Genomic DNA, 23,823 nt, shown 5'->3' with positions numbered 1-23,823 from the left:
GGTCGGTCGGTCGGTCGGTCGGTCGGTCGGTCGGTCGGTCGGTCGGTCGGTCGGTCGGTCGGTCGGTCGGTCGGTCGGTCGGTCGGTCGGTCGGTCGGTCGGTCGGTCGGTCGGTCGGTCGGTCGGTCGGTCGGTCGGTCGGTCGGTCGGTCGGTCGGTCGGTCGGTCGGTCGGTCGGTCGGTCGGTCGGTCGGTCGGTAGGTTAGGTTAGGTTAGGTTAGGTTAGGTTAGGTTAGGTAGCTTGGGGTGGGGAACCACCCCACAGTGCTTGCGTCCACGTCGCGTTCCCCGGGCAACGTCGCGTCCTAACCACCGTAACGGAGTGGTTAGGCCGACGGCTAAAGTGCACTGTGCAGAAGGAGCAATTTGCGAACTGTGAAGAATGTCGTATAATGACCAAATAATGAGGGACGCCCGCGGGCGTTTCCTGAAAAAAGGCCCTTCTCAGGGCCACCCAAAAGGCCCTTCTCAGGGCCACCCAAAAGGCCCTTCTCAGGGCCACCCAAAAGGCCCTTCTCAGGGCCAAACAAAGGGAAGGGGGGAAATGGAATGTTCAGGGTCTGAACATTCCGCTGGGGAGGAAACCGACGGGAGTGGCCTCGCTGTGGGCCAAAAGAGGATGGGGAGCCTGATGGGAAGTGCGGGCTCCATCACCTCGTTGTCGGAGTCGGTGCTGGGCAACAAGCGCCTCTATTCTGAGGTGGCGACTGGTTCCGGCACCGACACTGAGGTCGGTGTGCCACGGGCACAGTCAGTGGCGAAGAGGGGCAAGGCCCGGGGTGCCTCGCACCTGACGAGGGCCCGGGCTGAGGCGAGGAGGAGTCAAGAGGAGGATGCCGAGGCTTCCTTCTCGGCCTCTCTAGGGGCTCGGGCCTTCCGGAGGGGAGGACCCCCGAGTGGTGGGGACGATGATGTGGTGGTGGCCCCCATTGATGCGCGGGACTTTGGGGCCATGGGTGCTGATGGACTCATGGCCACTGCGGTGGAGAGGCTGGGTATAATAACCAGCCTCGTCGGAAAGACTGCCGCCCTCAAGGGGGGCTTCAACTCTAAAATTATGCGGGCCTCCTCGGATATCAGGGATATCGTGGACACCCTGGTGGCGCGCAGCGAGTCGGACGAAGTTCGACGCCTTAAGGCCGATAATGGTCGCCTCCAAAGGGAGGTGGCCATTATGAAGGCTGAGGTCGCTGCGCTCCGCCGGGGGTTCGAGGAGGCTCGCCGTGAGGCTGCTCAGGCTGCGCGGACGGTGCAGCGGCAGGCTGCTCCAGTGGAGGATGAGCTGGAGCAGAGGATGGCCAGATTGATTGATGGCCGTCTGGCAGCGCTAGGACTGGCTGGGTGTCCTCGGAGTGCCACTCGTCCACCTCTGGCAGGTGACAACTCCGAGGTGGCGAGGGCTGCAAGGACGGCCATTGATCGGGCCTCCGGTCTGGGTCCGGCGCCGCGGCTTGAGCAGCCGGTGGTGGAGTTGGAGGTTCGGGCCCCTGCACGCCCGGCCTCTGAGAGGCGGGGTTGTAAGGGGGTAGGTGCTGGGGGAGTGACAGAGTGGGGGCCCTTCGGGCCGTCGACCTCAACAGCTGTGGTCGACGAATGCCCGGAGCTCCCCTGGGTCGAAGTCCGGGGGAGGAGGGGGAAGGGGAAGGGCGTGGGAAAGAAGTCCCAGCCCAAACCTGCGGAGCGACCGGCGGCGGCCCCAACAAAGGCCACTGCAACGGCGCCCAAGGCACCCCCCAGGGCGGCGCCAGCGAGGGCGGCCAAGCTGTCGGCCCCTAGCTCCTCGGCTGTAATTCTCAAGTTACAGCCGGAGGCAGCGCAAAAAGGGGCCACATACAGCTCCGCCCTCCTTAAGGCCGAGCAGGCGGTGAGCCTGGAGGGGCTAGGAATCGGCTCGCTTCGGATTCGCCCGAGTGCGACCGGAGCGAGGCTAATCGAGGTCTCTGGCCCCTCCAACTCAGACAAGGCAGATGCGCTTGCATCGGCCTTGAAGGCGGCCCTTTCCGGCGTCGCGGACGTTTCCAGGCCCGTCAAAACCGCGGACTTCCGCGTGACGGGCCTGAATGATGCGGCAACGGCGCAGCGGATAAAGGCTGCGGTCGCGCAAGCCGGGAGCTGCACGGAGGACCAGGTCTGGGTGGGTGAAATCCGCTCAGACTGGCGGGGCTCTGGCTCTGCCCTGATGCGCTGCCCGGTCACGACGGCTAAAAAGCTGATCGAGGCGGGCAGCCTCACGGTAGGCTGGAGTCGAGTGCAGCTCCGGCACCTGGAGGCGCGCCCCATGCACTGCTACAAGTGCATGGGGAAGGGGCACACCGCATCGCTGTGCCCCTCGCAGACGGACCGCAGCCGGCTCTGCTATAGGTGCGGGGAGGCAGGGCATTTGTCCGCCTCCTGCACAGCGGAGCCCCGCTGCGCGGTATGCCGCGACGCCGGCAAGCCGGCGGGCCACGTGATGGGGGGTAGGGCCTGCAACCCACCCCCGATCCGAGGGAAAGGGCCGTCCCCTCCTCCGCGCGAGGGAAGGCAAGGGGAGGCGCCAGTCGGCCAAATGGAGGAGTGATGGGGGTCACCTTCCTCCAGGCCAACCTCAACCACTCCGCTAGGGCGCAGGATCTCCTCCTGCAATCCATGGCGGAGTGGGATTTGGATGTCGCGGTGGTCGCGGAGCCGTACGCGGTTCCCTCCCTGCCCCACTGGGCGGGGGATCTGGATGACCTCGTGGCCATCGTGGCTAGGCCTGGTGCCGCCCCTCCCCTCGCGATTAAGAAGAGAGGGAACGGCTTTGTGGTGGCGGTTCGGGGAGAGTACGCCATAATTGGTGTTTACTTCTCCCCGAACCGGGATTTGCCGGCCCTGGAGCGGTTCTTGGATGCCCTGGGGCCGGAGATAAGGCGGTTAGCGCCCCTAAAGGTCTTCGTGGCCGGTGACTTCAACGCCAAATCAACGGCGTGGGGGAACCCGGCCACGGAGCCCAAGGGGCGAAAGGTGGAAGAGTGGGCGCTGGCCGCCGGGCTGTCTCTCCTAAACAGGGGGACAGCCCACACGTGCGTGCGACGGACGGGCGGATCGGTGGTGGACCTGACGTTCGCCACCCCCTCCGCCGCGCGCTCCGTGTCGGACTGGAGGGTGGAAGGGGGGGTGGAGACACTCTCGGACCACTTGTATATTCGGTTCGAGGTGTCGGCCGCCCCCCAATGTCAGGCGGCATCATCGTCCCGGGTGCGCAGCCGGTTCCCGCGTTGGGCCCTTACGCGGCTTGACCGGGAGCTGGCGGAAGAGGCGGCCATCGTCGGCCGCTGGAGCCTCCCGCCTCTAGACGGAATGGGGGTGGACGACGCGGCTGACCGTCTCGGCGACGCTTTCACAGCGGTGTGCCGGGCGGCCATGCCAAGCGTAGGTCGAGCCCCCCCTAGGCGGGCGGTCTATTGGTGGTCGGCGGAGATTGCCGCCCTTCGCGTCGCCTGCAACGCGGCCCGAAGGGCCTATAGTCGAAGCAGGCGGCGCAGTCCCCGGGACGAGGAGAGGGATGGTCAGCTGTATGCGGTGTATGTGGAAAACCGTAAGGAGCTGCAGCTGGCCATCGGTCGGGCCAAGGAGGAAGCCTTCGAGGAGCTGGTGGAGGGTATCGAAAGAGACCCATGGGGCCGGCCGTATAAGTGGGCGCGAGACAAATTGCGCCCACAGGCGACCCCGCTAACGGAGACCCTTCAGCCAGCTCTGCTGGGGGAGATTGTCGGGGATCTATTCCCCGGCAATCCGCGAGGGTTTTCTCCTCCGAGGATGGCCCGACAGCCGCCTGACGCGGAGGGAGAAGAGGTGGAGGCGGATCCGCCTCCCGTCACCGACGTCGAAATGGAGGTGGTCCTCGACCGCCTCCAGACAAGGAAGAGGGCACCGGGTCCAGACGGGGTGCACGGGAAAGTGCTTGCGCTGATTCTCGTGCACCTCGGGGAGGAGTTTCGGGGGCTGCTCAACCGCTGTCTGCGAGAGGGGCAGTTCCCGAAATTATGGAAGGAGGGCCGGCTCTGCCTTATTCCGAAGGGGAGCCGGCCCTTGGACTCGGCTTCGGCGGTGCGACCTCTGGTCCTGCTGAGCGAGGCTGGGAAGGCCCTAGAGAGCGTTGTGGCCTCTCGCCTCGTTCGGCATGTGGAGGAAGGCCCGGGACCGCGTCTCTCTGACGTGCAGTACGGATTCCGGGCCAAGAGGTCCACCATCGACGCCCTCAGGCGTCTGCGGTCGGTGACGGAGGAGGCGGATCGAGAAGGCGAGGTGACCCTGGCGACGTCGTTAGACATCGCCAACGCCTTCAACAGTATCCCGCACTGTGTAATACGGGAGGCGCTCCGGTACTTCGGAGTGCCCTCGTACCTGCGGGGGCTGTTGGGGGCGTACCTGGAGGAGCGGGTCGTCCTGTACGAGGACAGGGGAGGTCAAATGGTCCGGCGGGGCGTCGGGTGCGGTGTCCCGCAGGGGTCGATTCTCGGCCCTATCCTGTGGGACATCGCATACGATTGGGTCCTGCGGTGCCGGCTTCCCCCCGGGACGGGTGTCATCTGCTATGCGGATGACACTCTCTTCACGTCCCGGGGTGCGAATTTCGGTGAGGCGGCGCGGCTGGCCGAAACGGGCCTCGCCCTTTTGGTCGGCCGCATAGAGAGGCTGGGGCTTCGGGTCCGACTGGATAAGACCGAAGTCCTCCTCTTCCGCGGGGCCCGGGCGCGAGGACCTCCCCCAGGGGCGCGCCTCCAGGTGGGTCATGAGGAGTTGAGGGTGAGTGCCCAGATGAAATACCTGGGCCTCATCCTCGACGGGAGATGGTCCTTTGTCCCCCACTTCCGAGAGCTGGGGCAAAGGATCATCAGGACGGCTGCGTCGCTGGGCCGACTCCTGCCCAATCTGGGTGGGCCCAGCGACGCTGTACGGAAGCTGTACTCCGGCGTGTGCCGGAGTATGGCGATGTACGGCGCCCCCGTTTGGGTGGACGCCCTTGCCGCGGAGAATAAGCGCCTTCTCCGGCAGGCGCAGAAGGTGATCGCGGTAAGGGCGATACGGGGGTACCGTACAGTGGCGTTCTCTGCGGCCACAGCCCTCGCGGGCGACCCGCCGTGGGAGTTGGTGGCGGAGGTGCTCGCCGAGGTTTACCACTTTGTGGCGAACAGGAGGGAAATCGGCGAGCACCCCTCGCCTGAGATGGTCCGGCGGGTCCGCTTGCGAGGGCAAGCGGAACTCATGCGGAGGTGGGAGGCAGACCTGGCGCGGGCAACGTACGGTGTACGCACAGTGGAGGCCCTGCGCCAGGTCCTGGAGAGATGGATGTTGAGGCGGCGCAAGCCTCTCACCTTCCGCATGACGCAGGTGCTCACCGGGCATGGCTGCTTCGGTGAGTACTTGCACCGCGTGGCCCAGCGGGAGACCGAGCCGGTCTGCCACGATTGTGGCGAGGCTCGGGACACTGCTCAACATGTTCTAGAGCAGTGTCCCAGGTGGAGTCGGCAGCGCCACGATCTGGTGGCAGTGCTCGGTGGAGTGGATCTGTCGCTCCCGAGTGTCGTCAATGCGATGCTCGGGAGTGACGGAGCCTGGGCGGCAGTGGCCTCCTTCTGTGAGACTGTTATGTCACAGAGGGAGGCCGAGGAAAGGAACCGCGAGGACCACCCCCTCGCGGAGCCGATCCGCAGAAGGCGGACGGGGGTGCGACGCAGGCGCTACCTTGCGCGCCTGCAGGCGCCCCCCTAAATCGGTGGGACTAGTCCCACCCGACGGCAGGGGTCCACCAGGTGTCGGTGGGCCCCTGAGAATGGTGAGTCCGGTCTCTGGCGAAAGAGACCGGCCAGTCGCTGAGGCGTCTTGTGTTAGATAGATCCGAGGCGCCTCCCTGTAAAGCGGCCGATGGCACCCGCAGGGGTTTAGTGGGTAGTCTGGGCTGGATAGCGGCCCAGGAGTCCCACACTCAGTGCGTAAATGCATTCCCCTGCGAAAACAAAAAAAAAAAAAAAAAAAAAAAAAAAAAAAAAAAAAAAAAAAAAAAAAAAAAAAAAAAAAAAAAAAAAAAAAAAAAAAAAAAAAAAAAAAAAAAAAAGGTAGCTTGGGGTGGGGTGCTACTGTCAGGAAACCTCCACGTTGGCTCGATGATTTGAAGGTTTGCTTCTGTCACTTGATCTTTGATTCGGTGATAGCGGCGGCTGACAAGTTATTGGGCTGGTGCACCCTGGGCGACGGTTAATAACTCCCCGTTTAGGGGTCTTGTTAGCCGTTGGCAAATGTCCTGGCAACTGGTGGTGGGTTACCCATGTCGGGTAACCCAGGTTGGAGAGCCAATTGGCTCAGTGGCTGTGAGAGAAGAGGGCTAAGCCCTCTACTCTTACAGCCGTGGTAGGGGTCGCGGGGGAAGAGGAGGGGTTGGTATTACGGTGCGCCGCTCTCCCTATCCTCCGCGACCAGGCGCGGCCATGGCGCAAACATGGTGGTCGGTGGGGCCGCAGAGGAGGAGGACTGCCGGTATTACGGTGCGCCGCTGTCCCTATCCTCTGCGGCCGAATAAGACGGAGAGCCGCTGCCTCCGGTCTGCTTCCGGACTGGATGGCGTGCGGCTCGCCTTGGTGGTTGGGGGCGCGCCTGCGGGCGCCCCCCTGAATCGGTGGGACAAGGGTCCCACCCGGCGGCAGGGGTCCTTCAGATGTCGGAGGGCCCCTGAGAGTGGAGAGTCCGGTCTCTGGTGATAGAGACCGGCCAGTCGCTGAGGCGCCTTGTGCTAGTTAGATCCGAGGCGCCTCTTTGTAAAGCGGCCGATGGCATCCGCAGGGGTTTAGTGGGTAGTCTGGGCCGATTAGCTGCCCAGGAGTCCCACACTCAGTGCGTAAATGCATTCCCCTGCGAAAACAAAAAAAAAAAAAAAAAAAGGTTGGGGTGGGGTGCTACTGTCAGGAAACCTCCACGTTGGCTCGATGATTTGAAGGTTTGCTTCTGTCACTTGATCTTTGATTCGGTGATAGCGGCGGCTGACAAGTTATTGGGCTGGTGCACCCTGGGCGACGGTTAATAACTCCCCGTTTAGGGGTCTTGTTAGCCGTTGGCAAATGTCCTGGCAACTGGTGGTGGGTTACCCATGTCGGGTAACCCAGGTTGGAGAGCCAATTGGCTCAGTGGCTGTGAGAGAAGGGGGCTAAGCCCTCTACTCTTACAGCCGTGGTAGGGGTCGCGGGGGAGGAGGAGGGGTTGGTATTACGGTGCGCCGCTCTCCCCATCCTCCGCGACCAGGCGCGGCCATGGCGCAAACATGGTGGTTGGTGGGGCCGCAGAGGAGGAGGACTGCCGGTATTACGGTGCGCCGCTGTCCCTATCCTCTGCGGCCGAATAAGACGGAGAGCCGCTGCCTCCGGTCTGCTTCCGGACTGGATGGCGTGCGGCTCGCCTTGGTGGTTGGGGGCGCGCCTGCGGGCGCCCCCCCTGAATCGGTGGGACAGAGGTCCCACCCGGCGGCAGGGGTCCTCCAGATGTCGGAGGGCCCCTGAGAGTGGAGAGTCCGGTCTCTGGTGAAAGAGACCGGCCAGTCGCTGAGGCGCCTTGTGCTAGTTAGATCCGAGGCGCCTCTTTGTAAAGCGGCCGATGGCATCCGCAGGGGTTTAGTGGGTAGTCTGGGCCGTTTGCCCAGGAGTCCCACACTCAGTGCGTAAATGCATTCCCCTGCGAAAACAAAAAAAAAAAAAAAAAGGTTAGGTTGGGGTGCTACTGTCAGGAAACCTCCACGTTGGCTCGATGATTTGAAGGTTTGCTTCTGTCACTTGATCTTTGATTCGGTGATAGCGGCGGCTGACAAGTTATTGGGCTGGTGCACCCTGGGCGACGGTTAATAACTCCCCGTTTAGGGGTCTTGTTAGCCGTTGGCAAATGTCCTGGCAACTGGTGGTGGGTTACCCATGTCGGGTAACCCAGGTTGGAGAGCCAATTGGCTCAGTGGCTGTGAGAGAAGGGGGCTAAGCCCTCTACTCTTACAGCCGTGGTAGGGGTCGCGGGGGAAGAGGAGGGGTTGGTATTACGGTGCGCCGCTCTCCCTATCCTCCGCGACCAGGCGCGGCCATGGCGCAAACATGGTGGTCGGTGGGGCCGCAGAGGAGGAGGACTGCCGGTATTGCGGTGCGCCGCTGTCCCTATCCTCTGCGGCCGAATGAGGCGCGGCCATGGCGCAGGCATGGTGGTCGGTGGGGCCGCAGAGGAGGAGGACTGCCGGTATTACGGTGCGCCGCTGTCCCTATCCTCTGCGGCCGAATAAGACGGAGAGCCGCTGCCTCCGGTCTGCTTCCGGACTGGATGGCGTGCGGCTCGCCTTGGTGGTTGGGGGCGCGCCTGCGGGCGCCCCCCTGAATCGGTGGGACAAGGGTCCCACCCGGCGGCAGGGGTCCTTCAGATGTCGGAGGGCCCCTGAGAGTGGAGAGTCCGGTCTCTGGTGATAGAGACCGGCCAGTCGCTGAGGCGCCTTGTGCTAGTTAGATCCGAGGCGCCTCTTTGTAAAGCGGCCGATGGCATCCGCAGGGGTTTAGTGGGTAGTCTGGGCCGTTTGCCCAGGAGTCCCACACTCAGTGCGTAAATGCATTCCCCTGCGAAAACAAAAAAAAAAAAAAAAAGGTTAGGTTGGGGTGCTACTGTCAGGAAACCTCCACGTTGGCTCGATGATTTGAAGGTTTGCTTCTGTCACTTGATCTTTGATTCGGTGATAGCGGCGGCTGACAAGTTATTGGGCTGGTGCACCCTGGGCGACGGTTAATAACTCCCCGTTTAGGGGTCTTGTTAGCCGTTGGCAAATGTCCTGGCAACTGGTGGTGGGTTACCCATGTCGGGTAACCCAGGTTGGAGAGCCAATTGGCTCAGTGGCTGTGAGAGAAGGGGGCTAAGCCCTCTACTCTTACAGCCGTGGTAGGGGTCGCGGGGGAAGAGGAGGGGTTGGTATTACGGTGCGCCGCTCTCCCTATCCTCCGCGACCAGGCGCGGCCATGGCGCAAACATGGTGGTCGGTGGGGCCGCAGAGGAGGAGGACTGCCGGTATTGCGGTGCGCCGCTGTCCCTATCCTCTGCGGCCGAATGAGGCGCGGCCATGGCGCAGGCATGGTGGTCGGTGGGGCCGCAGAGGAGGAGGACTGCCGGTATTACGGTGCGCCGCTGTCCCTATCCTCTGCGGCCGAATAAGACGGAGAGCCGCTGCCTCCGGTCTGCTTCCGGACTGGATGGCGTGCGGCTCGCCTTGGTGGTTGGGGGCGCGCCTGCGGGCGCCCCCCTGAATCGGTGGGACAAGGGTCCCACCCGGCGGCAGGGGTCCTTCAGATGTCGGAGGGCCCCTGAGAGTGGAGAGTCCGGTCTCTGGTGATAGAGACCGGCCAGTCGCTGAGGCGCCTTGTGCTAGTTAGATCCGAGGCGCCTCTTTGTAAAGCGGCCGATGGCATCCGCAGGGGTTTAGTGGGTAGTCTGGGCCGATTAGCTGCCCAGGAGTCCCACACTCAGTGCGTAAATGCATTCCCCTGCGAAAACAAAAAAAAAAAAAAAAAGGTTTTTCCGCATGGGGAACCACCCCACAGTGCTTGCGTCCACGTCGCGTTCCCCGGGCAACGTCGCGTCCTAACCACCGTAACGGAGTGGTTAGGCCGACGGCTAAAGTGCACTGTGCAGAAGGAGCAATTTGCGAACTGTGAAGAATGTCGTCTAATGACCAAATAATGAGGGACGCCCGCGGGCGTTTCCTGAAAAAAGGCCCTTCTCAGGGCCACCCAAAAGGCCCTTCTCAGGGCCACCCAAAAGGCCCTTCTCAGGGCCACCCAAAAGGCCCTTCTCAGGGCCACCCAAAAGGCCCTTCTCAGGGCCAAACAAAGGGAAGGGGGGAAATGGAATGTTCAGGGTCTGAACATTCCGCTGGGGAGGAAACTGACGGGAGTGGCCTCGCTGTGGGCCAAGAGAGGATGGGGAGCCTGTTGGGAAGTGCGGGCTCCATCACCTCGTTGTCGGAGTCGGTGCTGGGCAACAAGCGCCTCTATTCTGAGGTGGCGACTGGTTCCGGCACCGACACTGAGGTCGGTGTGCCACGGGCACAATCAGTGGCGAAGAGGGGCAAGGCTCGGGGTGCCTCGCACCTGACGAGGGCCCGGGCTGAAGCGAGGAGGAGTCAAGAGGAGGATGCCGAGGCTTCCTTCTCGGCCTCTCTAGGGGCTCGGGCCTTCCGGAGGGGAGGACCCCTGAATGGTGGGGACGATGATGTGGTGGTGGCCCCCATTGATGCGCGGGACTTTGGGGCCATGGGTGCTGATGGACTCATGGCCACTGCGGTGGAGAGGCTGGGTATTATAACCAGCCTCGTCGGGAAGACTGCCGCCCTCAAGGGGGGCTTCAACTCCAAAATTATGCGGGCCTCCTCGGATATCAGGGATATCGTGGACACCCTGGTGGCGCGCAGCGAGTCGGACGAAGTTCGACGCCTTAAGGCCGATAATGGTCGCCTCCAAAGGGAGGTGGCCATTATGAAGGCTGAGGTCGCTGCGCTCCGCCGGGGGTTCGAGGAGGCCCGCCGTGAGGCTGCTCAGGCTGCGCGGACGGTACAGCGGCAGGCAGCTCCAGTGGAGGATGAGCTGGAGCAGAGGATGGCCAGATTAATTGATGGCCGTCTGGCAGCGCTAGGACTGGCTGGATGTCCTCGGAGTGCCACTCGTCCACCTCTGGCGGGTGACAACTCCGAGGTGGCGAGGGCTGCAAGGACGGCCATTGAGGAGGCCTCCGGCCTGGGTCCGGCGCCGCGGCTTGAGCAGCCGGTGGAGTTGGAGGTTCGGGCCCCTGCACGCCCGGCCTCTGAGAGGCGGGGTTGTAAGGGGGTAGGTGCTGGGGGAGCGACAGAGTGGGGGCCCTTCGGGCCGTCGACCTCAACAGCTGTGGTCGACGAATGCCCGGAGCTCCCCTGGGTCGAAGTCCGGGGGAGGAGGGGGAAGGGGAAGGGCGTGGGAAAGAAGTCCCAGCCCAAACCTGCGGAGCGACCGGCGGCGGCCCCAACAAAGGCCACTGCAACGGCGCCCAAGGCACCCCCCAGGGCGGCGCCAGCGAGGGCGGCCAAGCTGTCGGCCCCTAGCTCCTCGGCTGTAATTCTCAAGTTACAGCCAGAGGCAGCGCAAAAAGGGGCCACATACAGCTCCGCCCTCCTCAAGGCCGAGCAGGCGGTGAGCCTGGAGGGGCTAGGAATCGGCTCGCTTCGGATTCGCCCGAGTGCGACCGGAGCGAGGCTAATCGAGGTCTCTGGCCCCTCCAACTCAGACAAGGCAGATGCGCTTGCATCGGCCTTGAAGGCGGCCCTTTCCGGCGTCGCGGACGTTTCCAGGCCCGTCAAAACCGCGGACTTCCGCGTGACGGGCCTGAATGATGCGGCAACGGCGCAGCGGATAAAGGCTGCGGTCGCGCAAGCCGGGAGCTGCACGGAGGACCAAAAGCTAAAAAGCTGATCGAGGCGGGCAGCCTCACGGTAGGCTGGAGTCGAGTGCAGCTCCGGCACCTGGAGGCGCGCCCCATGCACTGCTACAAGTGCATGGGGAAGGGGCACACCGCATCGCTGTGCCCCTCGCAGACGGACCGCAGCCGGCTCTGCTATAGGTGCGGGGAGGCAGGGCATTTGTCCGCCTCCTGCACAGCGGAGCCCCGCTGCGCGGTATGCCGCGACGCCGGCAAGCCGGCGGGCCACGTGATGGGGGGTAGGGCCTGCAACCCACCCCCGATCCGAGGGAAAGGGCCGTCCCCTCCTCCGCGCGAGGGAAGGCAAGGGGAGGCGCCAGTCGGCCAAATGGAGGAGTGATGGGGGTCACCTTCCTCCAGGCCAACCTCAACCACTCCGCTAGGGCGCAGGATCTCCTCCTGCAATCCATGGCGGAGTGGGATTTGGATGTCGCGGTGGTCGCGGAGCCGTACGCGGTTCCCTCCCTGCCTCACTGGGCGGGGGATCTGGATGGCCTCGTGGCCATCGTGGCTAGGCCTGGTGCCGCCCCTCCCCTCGCGATTAAGAAGAGAGGGAACGGCTTTGTGGTGGCGGTTCGGGGAGAGTACGCCATAATTGGTGTTTACTTCTCCCCGAACCGGGATTTGCCGGCCCTGGAGCGGTTCTTGGATGCCCTGGGGCCGGAAATAAGGCGGTTAGCGCCCCTAAAGGTCTTCGTGGCCGGTGACTTCAACGCCAAATCAACGGCGTGGGGGAACCCGGCCACGGAGCCCAAGGGGCGAAAGGTGGAAGAGTGGGCGCTGGCCGCGGGGCTGTCTCTCCTAAACAGGGGGACAGCCCACACGTGCGTGCGACGGACGGGCGGATCGGTGGTGGACTTGACGTTCGCCACCCCCTCCGCCGCGCGCTCCGTGTCGGACTGGAGGGTGGAAGGGGGGGTGGAGACACTCTCGGACCACTTGTATATTCGGTTCGAGGTGTCGGCCGCCCCCCAATGTCAGGCGGCATCATCGTCCCGGGTGCGCAGCCGGTTCCCGCGCTGGGCCCTTACGCGGCTTGACCGGGAGCTGGCGCAAGAGGCGGCCATCGTCGGCCGCTGGAGCCTCCCGCCTCTAGACGGAATGGGGGTGGACGACGCGGCTGACCGTCTCGGCGACGCTTTCACAGCGGTGTGCCGGGCGGCCATGCCAAGCGTAGGTCGAGCCCCCCCTAGGCGGGCGGTCTATTGGTGGTCGGCGGAGATTGCCGCCCTTCGCGTCGCCTGCAACGCGGCCCGAAGGGCCTATAGTCGAAGCAGGCGGCGCAGTCCCCGGGACGAGGAGAGGGATGGTCAGCTGTATGCGGTGTATGTGGAAAACCGTAAGGAGCTGCAGCTGGCCATCGGTCGGGCCAAGGAGGAAGCCTTCGAGGAGCTGGTGGAGGGTATCGAAAGAGACCCATGGGGCCGGCCGTATAAGTGGGCGCGAGACAAATTGCGCCCACAGGCGACCCCGCTAACGGAGACCCTTCAGCCAGCTCTGCTGGGGGAGATTGTCGGGGATCTATTCCCCGGCAATCCGCGAGGGTTTTCTCCTCCGAGGATGGCCCGACAGCCGACAGAAGAGGTGGAGGCAGATCCGCCTCCCGTCACCGACGTCGAAATGGAGGTGGTCCTCGACCGCCTCCAGACAAGGAAGAGGGCACCGGGTCCAGACGGGGTGCACGGGAAAGTGCTTGCGCTGATTCTCGTGCACCTCGGGGAGGAGTTTCGGGGGCTGCTCAACCGCTGTCTGCGAGAGGGGCAGTTCCCGAAATTATGGAAGGAGGGCCGGCTCTGCCTTATTCCGAAGGGGAGCCGGCCCTTGGACTCGGCTTCGGCGGTGCGACCTCTGGTCCTGCTGAGCGAGGCTGGGAAGGCCCTAGAGAGTGTTGTGGCCTCTCGCCTCGTTCGGCATGTGGAGGAAGGCCCGGGACCGCGTCTCTCTGACGTGCAGTACGGATTCCGGGCCAAGAGGTCCACCATCGACGCCCTCAGGCGTCTGCGGTCGGTGACGGAGGAGGCGGACAGAGAAGGCGAGGTGACCCTGGCGACGTCGTTAGACATCGCCAACGCCTTCAACAGTATCCCGCACTGTGTAATACGGGAGGCGCTCCGGTACTTCGGAGTGCCCTCGTACCTGCGGGGGCTGTTGGGGGCGTACCTGGAGGAGCGGGTCGTCCTGTACGAGGACAGGGGAGGTCAAATGGTCCGGCGGGGCGTCGGGTGCGGTGTCCCGCAGGGGTCGATTCTCGGCCCTATCCTGTGGGACATCGCATACGATTGGGTCCTGCGGTGCCGGCTTCCCCCCGGGACGGGTGTCATCTGCTATGCGGATGACACTCTCTTCACGTCCCGGGGTGCGAATTTCGGTGAGGCGGCGCGGCTGGCCGAAACGGGCCTCGCCCTTTTGGTCGGCCGCATAGAGAGGTTGGGGCTTCGGGTCCGACTGGATAAGACCGAAGTCCTCCTCTTCCGCGGGGCCCGGACGCGAGGACCTCCCCCAGGGGCGCGCCTCCAGGTGGGTCATGAGGAGTTGAGGGTGAGTGCCCAGATGAAATACCTGGGCCTCATCCTCGACGGGAGATGGTCCTTTGTCCCCCACTTCCGAGAGCTGGGGCAAAGGATCATCAGGACGGCTGCGTCGCTGGGCCGACTCCTGCCCAATCTGGGTGGGCCCAGCGACGCTGTACGGAAGCTGTACTCCGGCGTGTGCCGGAGTATGGCGATGTACGGCGCCCCCGTTTGGGTGGACGCCCTTGCCGCGGAGAATAAGCGCCTTCTCCGGCAGGCGCAGAAGGTGATCGCGGTAAGGGCGATACGGGGGTACCGTACAGTGGCGTTCTCTGCGGCCACAGCCCTCGCGGGCGACCCGCCGTGGGAGTTGGTGGCGGAGGTGCTCGCCGAGGTTTACCACTTTGTGGCGAACAGGAGGGAAATCGGCGAGCACCCCTCGCCTGAGATGGTCCGGCGGGTCCGCTTGCGAGGGCAAGCGGAACTCATGCGGAGGTGGGAGGCAGACCTGGCGCGGGCAACGTACGGTGTACGCACAGTGGAGGCCCTGCGCCAGGTCCTGGAGAGATGGATGTTGAGGCGGCGCAAGCCTCTCACCTTCCGCATGACGCAGGTGCTCACCGGGCATGGCTGCTTCGGTGAGTACTTGCACCGCGTGGCCCAGCGGGAGACCGAGCCGGTCTGCCACGATTGTGGCGAGGCAACATGTTCTAGAGCAGTGTCCCAGGTGGAGTCGGCAGCGCCACGATCTGGTGGCAGTGCTCGGTGGAGTGGATCTGTCGCTCCCGAGTGTCGTCAATGCGATGCTCGGGAGTGACGGAGCCTGGGCGGCAGTGGCCTCCTTCTGTGAGACTGTTATGTCACAGAGGGAGGCCGAGGAAAGGAACCGCGAGGACCACCCCCTCGCGGAGCCGATCCGCAGAAGGCGGACGGGGGTGCGACGCAGGCGCTACCTTGCGCGCCTGCAGGCGCCCCCCTAAATCGGTGGGACTAGTCCCACCCGACGGCAGGGGTCCACCAGGTGTCGGTGGGCCCCTGAGAATGGTGAGTCCGGTCTCTGGCGAAAGAGACCGGCCAGTCGCTGAGGCGTCTTGTGTTAGATAGATCCGAGGCGCCTCCCTGTAAAGCGGCCGATGGCACCCGCAGGGGTTTAGTGGGTAGTCTGGGCTGGATAGCGGCCCAGGAGTCCCACACTCAGTGCGTAAATGCATTCCCCTGCGAAAACAAAAAAAAAAAAAAAAAAAAAAAAAAAAAAAAAAAAAAAAGGTTAGGTTAGGTTAGGTTAGGTTTTTTTTTTTTTAGATTTCTCCCATCTGTTACACCACAGATGAAAGGAGTTTATTGTAAACCTGCTATTTGATACAGGTAATTATATACAGTCACACTTACATGTACAGTCACTATAATTAACTCAGTTACTAAATTTAGTTACATAAAGGAATGCGAATAAATTGTGGAATATTTTGTCAATGTAGTGAATATTTTACAGCAATTAGTATTACATGGCAATTTGACGGCATTTTAGGACTAATAGTTATTGACTATCACTTATATAATAAAATAGTTCTAATTAATTTTACATTATTACGCTTAAATTAAACCTACAATATACTTAAAGTTTTTAAAGGTTTACATTGGTTTCTCATGCTAGAGAAATATGATTTACAACAAATAAGTTCTGGGCATAATAAAATAAATTCTATGGGTTTTCCAAACACTATTATCATATCAACAATTTGAAGTGGATTAGGTGGGTATATATTTACTATATAAAAAAAAACTTAAAAATTTTTACATGTTTATGAACAGTGGTGAGTGGTGAGCACACACACAAGTAAGAGTTTTTTTTTTTTTTTTTAAGTTCCATTAATCGATTTTAGTTTTGATACTATTGTCGTTATGTGGTTAATTAGTTTTTCAGAGGTGTTTTCGCATTTTATTGTTTGGAGTAAGTTAAAGGGTTCTATTTTCTTGGAGTTGCAATACATAATGTAGGAGTATCTGGTTCGTGAGAATATGGGACACACTTTAAGAATGTGTTCAACGTCTTGTATAGAGGAGTTGTCACAAGGGCAGAGGTCATCGTCTACTATTTTAAACCTTTTTAGATAAGACTTATGGTATCCGTGTCCGCTAAGTATTTGCGTTACCGCGAATGATATCTTTATTTGTTTACGAACCGTTCCTATATCCCGGACATGTTTAAAGAAGAGTTTTGTACCTGTGCCCTGCGTGGACGTCTCATAATCTCGTTGCCATTCGTCCAAGACGCTCGATCTGCCGAGTCGTTTAGCATACGAGAGCGGGAATACGTTGAGTTCGGCTGCCGTCTTCTTAGCAGCCGCCTCCTTGGCGGCGCAGTCTGCAAGCTCGTTACCAACGATCCCCACATGAGCTTTTGTCCATACAAAATTCACTGTGGTGTTTTCGTTTTGTAATCGGGAGATGTAGTTGTGAATTGTGTTTACTAAGGGGTCAGTATTGCTACGGTCCTGTATGGCAACGAGTGATGACTTGGAGTCAGAGAAAATAGTGGCTGAAGAGTGTCTTCGATTGAGAAGCCACTCCAAAGCCCGGGAGATAGCAAATAGCTCACTCATAAAAACTGAAGCTGTACGGCCTAATTTGAACTTTCGGATGACTACTTGTCGCCCTTCTTGTATTACGACAAATGACGCGCCTGTCTCATCGCTGTCTAATTTACTTCCATCGGTGAAGATATTTGGTGAGTCTGGAATGAATAATTCATCCGTTTCCTCTTGAGTGGTCGCTTCTTTAAATTCAATGTTTACCCTTTTTGCTGGATGAAGAAGGTTTTTTACTTTAGTTCTCCTATACAGGGTTATATCAGTGGGGAGCCCCTCCAGCCTTCCTGTCATTTTGGTCTTGTGTAGTTCATATGCTTCATTTACTATAAGGTGTAGAGGTGGAAACTGTGCTAGTGCTTCCGCTGCAATCGCGGAAATGGTATGGAATCCTCTGATTGCGCGGATGGCAAATGTTCTTTGAAAGGAGCGAAGAGCCCGACGTACAGAATAGAATTTTGTGGCTGTTCCCCAGATTCCGGCCGCATACGTAATAATTGGAATTATCACTTGTCTGTAGATGCACTCCACGTTCTCCGGGTGAACGCCCCATGTAGGTCTGACGAATTTGGATAAATTTTTGAAGATCTTGGTGGCCTTTTGTATGATGTACTTGGAATGTTGAATGAAGTTGAGCTTGCTGTCTATTATTATCCCGAGGAGTTTAATTTGGTCAATTAGGGAAATTTTTGTGTTGTTCATGTATATTTCGGCTTTCTTGGTTTGTGGCGTAAACGAAATGCACTGAGTTTTCTCCGGACCGAATCGTAGTTTGGTGCGTTCGCCCCAAGAATGTATCTCCTGCAGACAAGTATTGGCTATGGATTGAACCTCCTGTTGTGTCTTCCCTTCAACTATCAGCAGGACATCATCCGCGAAGGCCTGTATGTGAGCATTTTTGTGTCGAGGGATGGTGAGGAGCTCATCTAATATCAGGTTCCAAAATGCTGGTCCGCAGGCGGAGCCTTGGACGCAGCCCTTAGTCATGGATTTGGTGGAAGTGCTGTTAGCGTAATTTAGGGTCACGGTTCTATCGGTGAAGTAATTTTGTATAAGTCTGTATATATTTTTGGGGCACCGGATATGGTGCAGCCGCTTAAATAGGGCCGGCCACCAGGCATTGTCAAAAGCAGCCTTGATGTCCAGGGAGATGGCTACCACTTGGTGTTTTTTGTTCCTGGCAGTTTTGATGATTGTCAAGGCTCTCTCTAGGGCGTCAGTGGTTGAGGTTTGGGCTTTAAATCCAAATTGCTCCTTACTCAGAGACTCCTCATTTTCTAATTTGTACTCGAGTCTTTTGATGATAAGTTTCTCGAGAACTTTCCCGAATACTGCAATTAATCCGATTGGTCTGTATGAACTGAGTTGGTCGGCCGGTTTGTTTGGTTTTGGAATGATCTTTACTATTGCTTGCTTCCATGAACTTGGAAAGTGTCCTGTTTCCAGACATTTATTATAGAGCGCTGTGTAGAAGTCAGATAGAACTTCAAAGGTTTCCCGGCAGATGTCGGCAGTCAGGTGATCGTCGCCGGGGGCCTTCTTGGCACTCATATGACTCAGACATTCCCTAATCTCCTCGGTCGTGAAGGGTAGGTCATCTTGTGTGTCCGGTATTCTATTTGCTGTAGTGCGTATCTCGTGGTGGTCGTTGGTCTGGTCCGGTGTATCGTCTGGGTAAAAGTGATCGAGTAGAGTGGATGCAGTGTTGCTGCTGTTGTCTGTATATGTATTGTTCAGTTTGAGAGTCTGTGGGGGGCGTCTGAGCGGGGCGTCTTTAATCAGTCGATTGGTGACAGCCCACACGTCCTCCTTACCCTGTGCCTCACAAAACTGTCTAAAGTGTTCCGTGGAGTGCTGAGAGAGTGACTTGGCGTAGTTTAGTTTGGCTTCTCTGTAGGTTTTTATGATGTCGTCCAGCGGTCTTCGAGACTTTTTGAGGTCGTGAAGGCGATGGTGTAGGCGTATACACTCTCTCTTTTGCTGTTCGAGGGTGTCGGACCACCAAGGATTGAAGTACTTAGGGTTTCGCTTACGGTGAAGTGTTCTATTGCAAACTTTCTGTACGGTGGCAGTCAGTTTGTCCACAACTTGATCGAGGTCTCTTTCAGAAAGGGTGGAGAAGTCTGTGCGGGCTACGAGTTGTTCGGTAGCTGTGTGTAGTTTTGTTCGAAAATCGGACCAGTCTGCTCTGTGTGTATTGTATTTGAATGTTGTGTTACTTTTTACCTTCTCAGGGTGTTGGGGCGGAGCTAGAATGTAGTCTATCGCATTATGATCAGAGGAAGGGCATGCCGAGTGGTTGACTTGCCAATCTCGTATGCAGTCGGTCATGTTTTGTGTCACATAAGTGACATCTATAATGGATGAACAATGCTGGCCGTGCCGAATGGCTTCGAATGTGGGCTCTGTTCCGATGTTGCATACTGTCATATCATTGGATGCCATGGCTGTTGCAAATTCTTCACCTCGGTCATTGGCGGTGGCTTCGCCCCATTCCTGGTGGCTTCCGTTGGTGTCCCCACCGACTAAACGTAAGGAGGATCCGGTTGAATGTAGAAAGTTGTCCAGTTTCTGGATGGTTTGATTGGCGTCGTTGTTTGGTTCTATGTAGAATGAGGCGATGTCTAGGTTTTTCATTCCCAAATTAATACGGATCACAGCTACGTTCTCGTTGGAGAGCTGGGTGATGCCAAGGGCAGAAACTGTGGGTTTGGTAATGATGCACGACTTTATTCGTGAGCCTTTAGAAAATTGATGTACGTTAATTCCGGGGGGAGGCTTCATCTCTAGGTCGGAGCCCACATAGGGTTCCGAAACGAGGGCAATGTCGTAGTTTTGTTGATGAAAATATGCGAAGAATTCTCGCTGTGTAACGTAACAACGCTGAAGGTTACATTGAATGACCTTTAATGACCTAATAACCATAATCGGTGTTTTCTTCTAGGGATTTAATGGCATTGATTATCTTCGGGCATGATTTCGAATCTAGAGCAGAGTGGTTTGTATCAGCGCTGTTTGTTGTCTTGCAGTTGTAACAGCAAACTTTGGATGTATCGTTGCGAACAGGGCAGGTGGTCGTGTGATGTGCAGAGGAGCCACAGTGGCCGCATGGGTAGAACTCAGCTGTGCATTTGTTGTTAGTGTGCCCAAATTGTAAGCACTTGTAGCACTGCAAGAATCTGCTGAAGTCCGCCACATGCACCCGCTGGTGCTCCACATTAACGCGTTCTCCTTCGACTAGGGTGCGTCGCACTGTAGGGGCTACCTCTAAGACAGCGTTGTACAATTTTTCATTTCGATTTTTTAACAAAAAGCATAAGCGAATATCTTCGGTTGGAATCTGGTTCTGGTTGCTTACGATCTCAATTAGCTCCTCTCGCTGTACCTCCTTACTAATGCCCTTCAAGATGATCAAAGGCCGACGAAGTTTCGCCTCCTCCGCTGTAATTCCTGGAATCTGGTTTACCTTCTTTAGGGTTTCATCTCTCTGTGCGATGGTGTCGAACTCGACTTTTAGTTTATTCTGACGCAGAGAGCGCACTTTAGTTGGGGCGAAAGTCGTGTGCCTGAAAGATATGTTTTTGCGCCACTCGTCATACACGACAGGCTGATGGTCGCCCGTCTCCTTGCTTTTAACTATTATTGCAGGTAGAGTACGCACAGGACGGCGCTTGGGCAGTGGGGCTGAAGTCGCCGAGGAGAAGGATCTATTCAGAGGGGCCGGGGCTGGTGGGGGGGCCGGTGTGGGTGCTAGCCGTTGCTCTTTTAGTTCTTCTCTGATGCTTTCACGGATTGTCATAATGATAGTTTCAGAGACAGCCTTGGGCAATTTTGGCGGCGGTTGGTCTCGTGTCTTTTCCGCCGTGGATATTATCCCTTTGGCGAGTTCTTGTATCCTTTTCTTATTTGCGCTGGTGACACTTTTCCCTTCTGTGATTTTGGTCAGTATTTCCCTCGCCGAGGCCGTGATAGAGTCGAATGCCATCTGGTACATATTCGGTTCTGAGTTTGTCCCCTCGGAAGTGGGGTAAATTGGTGAAATCTGGGGTGAGATGGTCTCTTGAGTAAGTGAGGTCATAACCAAAGGGGGAGTTATGGGCGGTGATGGTGACTTCAATAGGGTTTGTTTGGCCGTGTCTGTGACCGCGTCTGCGGGTGTGTGTGTGTGTGGTGTGATCGCAGGGTCCTCATCGACAGTGAATGCACGGGAGTGGGACGGTATTGCCAGTGGCTGTGATTGTGGTGGTGATGACTGGCCTCCACCCCTCCTGGCAGGTGACCGCGTCAGGACCATTTTGGCGGCGTCCAGACAATAAGTATGAAAGTAACGCACGCAGTAGCCTTATAATATATACAAAACAAAACGGACACGAATTCCGATACAAAATATAAGAAGACAGTATTAAAGGGAGAAACGGGAAAATTTATCTTCCACTTGTAATTACGTAAAACAACACAAAACAACAAAAAAAAAAAAAAAAAATATATATATATATTTTTTTTTTTTTTTTTTTTTTTTCCTTCTATGATGAATGAATAAATAAAGTAGACAAGTGCACTAGGACAATATGAAATATACAGATGAGTGGTAGGTATTTATATCGAACTCTTGAGGAGAGTATATAGAATATACATATATTTAAAAAAAAAAAAAAATTTTTTTTCTCTTTTTTTTTTTTTTTTTGGGTGGAAGGAAACACTTGAGTTAATGAGGAGATACCGTGTTTAGCGATGAGTGTGATGTGGTTAGGCTCTGTATTACTAAGGTGTGGTTGTAGTGTATGAGTTAAGGATGGAAATTCCTACTGGGTTTAATGAAATAATAAAATAAATAAATAAATAAGTAACAAGACAATTGCAAGACAGTGCACTAGGGTAATGTGAAATATACAGATGAGTGGTAGGTGTTTATATCGAACTCTTGAGGAGAGTGTATAGAATATATATATATTTAAAAAAAAAAAAAAAATTTTTTTTTCTTTTTTAGGTGGAAGGAAACACTTGAGTTAATGAGGAGATACCGTGTTTAGCGATGAGTGTGATGTGGTTAGGCTCTGTATTACTAAGGTGTGGTTGTAGTGTATGAGTTAAGGATGGAAATTCCTACTGGGTTTAATGAAATAATAAAATAAATAAATAAATAAGTAACAAGACAATTGCAAGACAGTGCACTAGGGTAATGTGGAATATACAGATGAGTGGTAGGTGTTTATATCGAACTCTTGAGGAGAGTATATAGAATATATATATATTAAAAAAAAAAAAAAAAATTTTTTTTTTTTTTTTTGTTGGTGGAAGGAAACACTTGAGTTAATGAGGAGATACCGTGTTTAGCGATGAGTGTGATGTGGTTAGGCTCTGTATTACTAAGGTGTGGTTGTAGTGTATGAGTTAAGGATGGAAATTCCTGCTGGGTTTAATGAAATAATAAAATAAATAAATAAATAAGTAACAAGACAATTGCAAGACAGTGCACTAGGGTAATGTGAAATATACAGATGAGTGGTAGGTGTTTATATCGAACTCTTGAGGAGAGTATATAGAATCTATATATATTTAAAAAAAAAAAAAAATATTTTTTTTTTTTTTTTGGGTGGAAGGAAACACTTGAGTTAATGAGGAGATACCGTGTTTAGTGATGAGTGTGATGTGGTTAGGCTTTGTATTACTAAGGTGTGGTTGTAGTGTATGAGTTAAGGATGGAAATTCCTACTGGGTTTAATGAAATAATAAAATAAATAAATAAATAAGTAACAAGACAATTGCAAGACAGTGCACTAGGGTAATGTGAAATATACAGATGAGTGGTAGGTGTTTATATCGAACTCTTGAGGAGAGTATATAGAATATATATATATAAAAAAAAAAAAAAAAATTTTTTTTTTTTTTTTTGGGTGGAAGGAAACACTTGAGTTAATGAGGAGATGCCGTGTTTAGCAATGAGTATGATGTGGTTAGGCTCTGTATTACTAAGGTGTGGTTGTAGTGTATTGTAGAATACAATGGAGGTTTTAAATGAAATAAGAAGGGGAGATTGTAATTTCTTAAAACGGGGAGAGAAAAGTAGCAATCTAAGAATTTTTAGGGTCAAATCTCTATGTATGCAGAAAATGCAGCTGCATGTAGTATTTTAATGCAGTTTACATCAATTTCAACTGATGGATAGAACATGAAATTAATCTAAAAAGAAAAAAAAAGAAGTAAAATAAAATTTTACAGAAGTGGGTACTCGATTCAATTTAGAAAAGTAGTTTAATTGAAAATATTGGTTTAAATTCTGTGAAGTGGGTTGTAGTTTAGTATATAAAGTTGGATAAAGATAATTGCAATGCAATAGTTTGGGTTAGTTCTAAGACAGTATGGAATTTTCAATAAGGAATTAAGAATAAATATGTACACAGGTTTTATTAATTATGCTAAATATAAGTAAAAGCACAGTTTAGTCATGGATTTGTATTGCATTAGTGAGTCAAGGAAAGCGATCGGGTTATGAATTTTGAGGAACGTCACTTCTGTAAATTTATACTTTAGGGTGGAAGGAAACACTTGAGTTAATGATGAGATGTCGTGTTTAGCAATGGGTGTGATGTGGTTAAGCTCTGTGTAACTGAGGTGAGGTTGTGATATGTGAGTTAACAATAGAAATTCCCACTGGATTTAAAAAAAAAAAAAAAAAACTTGTTTGTATTACAAAGTACCTACACTAGGACAATACTAAAAATAAAATGATGAATAGGTTGCATCGGACACTTGAGGAAAACAGCTGGAGGTTGGAAATTCCTACTGAGTAAGTACTAAGTACTATAATTCCCGAAATTCCCAGTTCAGACAGTACTTAGATGTTTGAAATGTTAGTATAATACCCGCGGATGTGTGATAAAACTAGATGTATTATATATTAGGAGGTGTATAGAAGACTATTAGGTTATTACTGTAGCGGAAAAAGCTGCAGGTGAGGAATTCCAGCGCGGTTTTCCCGAAATTTCCAATGCGAATTACAGTAAAAGTATAGTATCTACAACAAAACTGCTTGCGGAAAACTTATTTATATTGAGGTATAGTCCAAATTATATATATAGTTTTAAGGGAAAACTTCGAGGAAAAAAAAAGTTGAATTGCACTTTTATTACGTAACTTTTAGGTCTCGACGCAGGAAAACACATGTAGTTTTAAGAATTAGAAACGTATGTCGATCAAACTTTTTAAAGTCACTTTGAGATAGTTCTGCTTTAACACTATAATCGTTTGAGGACGGT

At 55.2% G+C, this 23,823-nt stretch overlaps 3 protein-coding genes across 3 annotated transcripts; all 3 read left to right on the top strand.

The window, feature by feature from the left end:
• Positions 1–544: 544 nt before the first annotated feature.
• Positions 545–2,560, top strand: LOC128677612 (uncharacterized). The gene has a single exon (XM_053758588.1). The coding sequence runs from the start codon at positions 545–547 to the stop codon at positions 2,558–2,560; it is 2,016 nt and encodes a 671-aa protein (XP_053614563.1).
• Positions 2,560–11,465, top strand: LOC128677602 (uncharacterized). Its single transcript, XM_064436503.1, has 2 exons — positions 2,560–2,985; positions 9,846–11,465. The coding sequence occupies exons 1-2, from the start codon at positions 2,560–2,562 to the stop codon at positions 11,463–11,465; spliced, it is 2,046 nt and encodes a 681-aa protein (XP_064292573.1).
• A 346-nt stretch (positions 11,466–11,811) lies between these two features.
• LOC135309879 (uncharacterized) lies at positions 11,812–15,351 on the top strand. The gene is made up of 2 exons (XM_064436502.1): positions 11,812–12,245; positions 15,348–15,351. Exons 1-2 carry the CDS (start codon positions 11,812–11,814, stop codon positions 15,349–15,351), a joined length of 438 nt encoding a protein of 145 aa, XP_064292572.1.
• The last annotated feature ends 8,472 nt before the right edge of the window (positions 15,352–23,823 follow it).

The sequence above is a fragment of the Plodia interpunctella genome, chromosome 2 (genome assembly GCF_027563975.2).
Source record: "Plodia interpunctella isolate USDA-ARS_2022_Savannah chromosome 2, ilPloInte3.2, whole genome shotgun sequence".
NCBI classification, from domain to species: Eukaryota; Metazoa; Arthropoda; class Insecta; order Lepidoptera; family Pyralidae; genus Plodia; species Plodia interpunctella.
This window is presented reverse-complemented; position numbering and strand designations above follow the sequence as displayed.

Excerpts from the sequence above, each read along its gene's own strand:
- LOC128677612 (XM_053758588.1), top strand. The coding sequence starts at position 545 with ATGGAATGTTCAGGGTCTGAACATTCCGCTGGGGAGGAAACCGACGGG.
- LOC128677602 (XM_064436503.1), top strand. The coding sequence starts at position 2,560 with ATGGGGGTCACCTTCCTCCAGGCCAACCTCAACCACTCCGCTAGGGCG. Across the intron at positions 2,986-9,845 it reads CGGAGCCCAAGGGGCGAAAG|GGCCAAACAAAGGGAAGGGG; the intron begins GTGGAAGAGTGG and ends GGCCCTTCTCAG.
- LOC135309879 (XM_064436502.1), top strand. The coding sequence starts at position 11,812 with ATGGGGGTCACCTTCCTCCAGGCCAACCTCAACCACTCCGCTAGGGCG.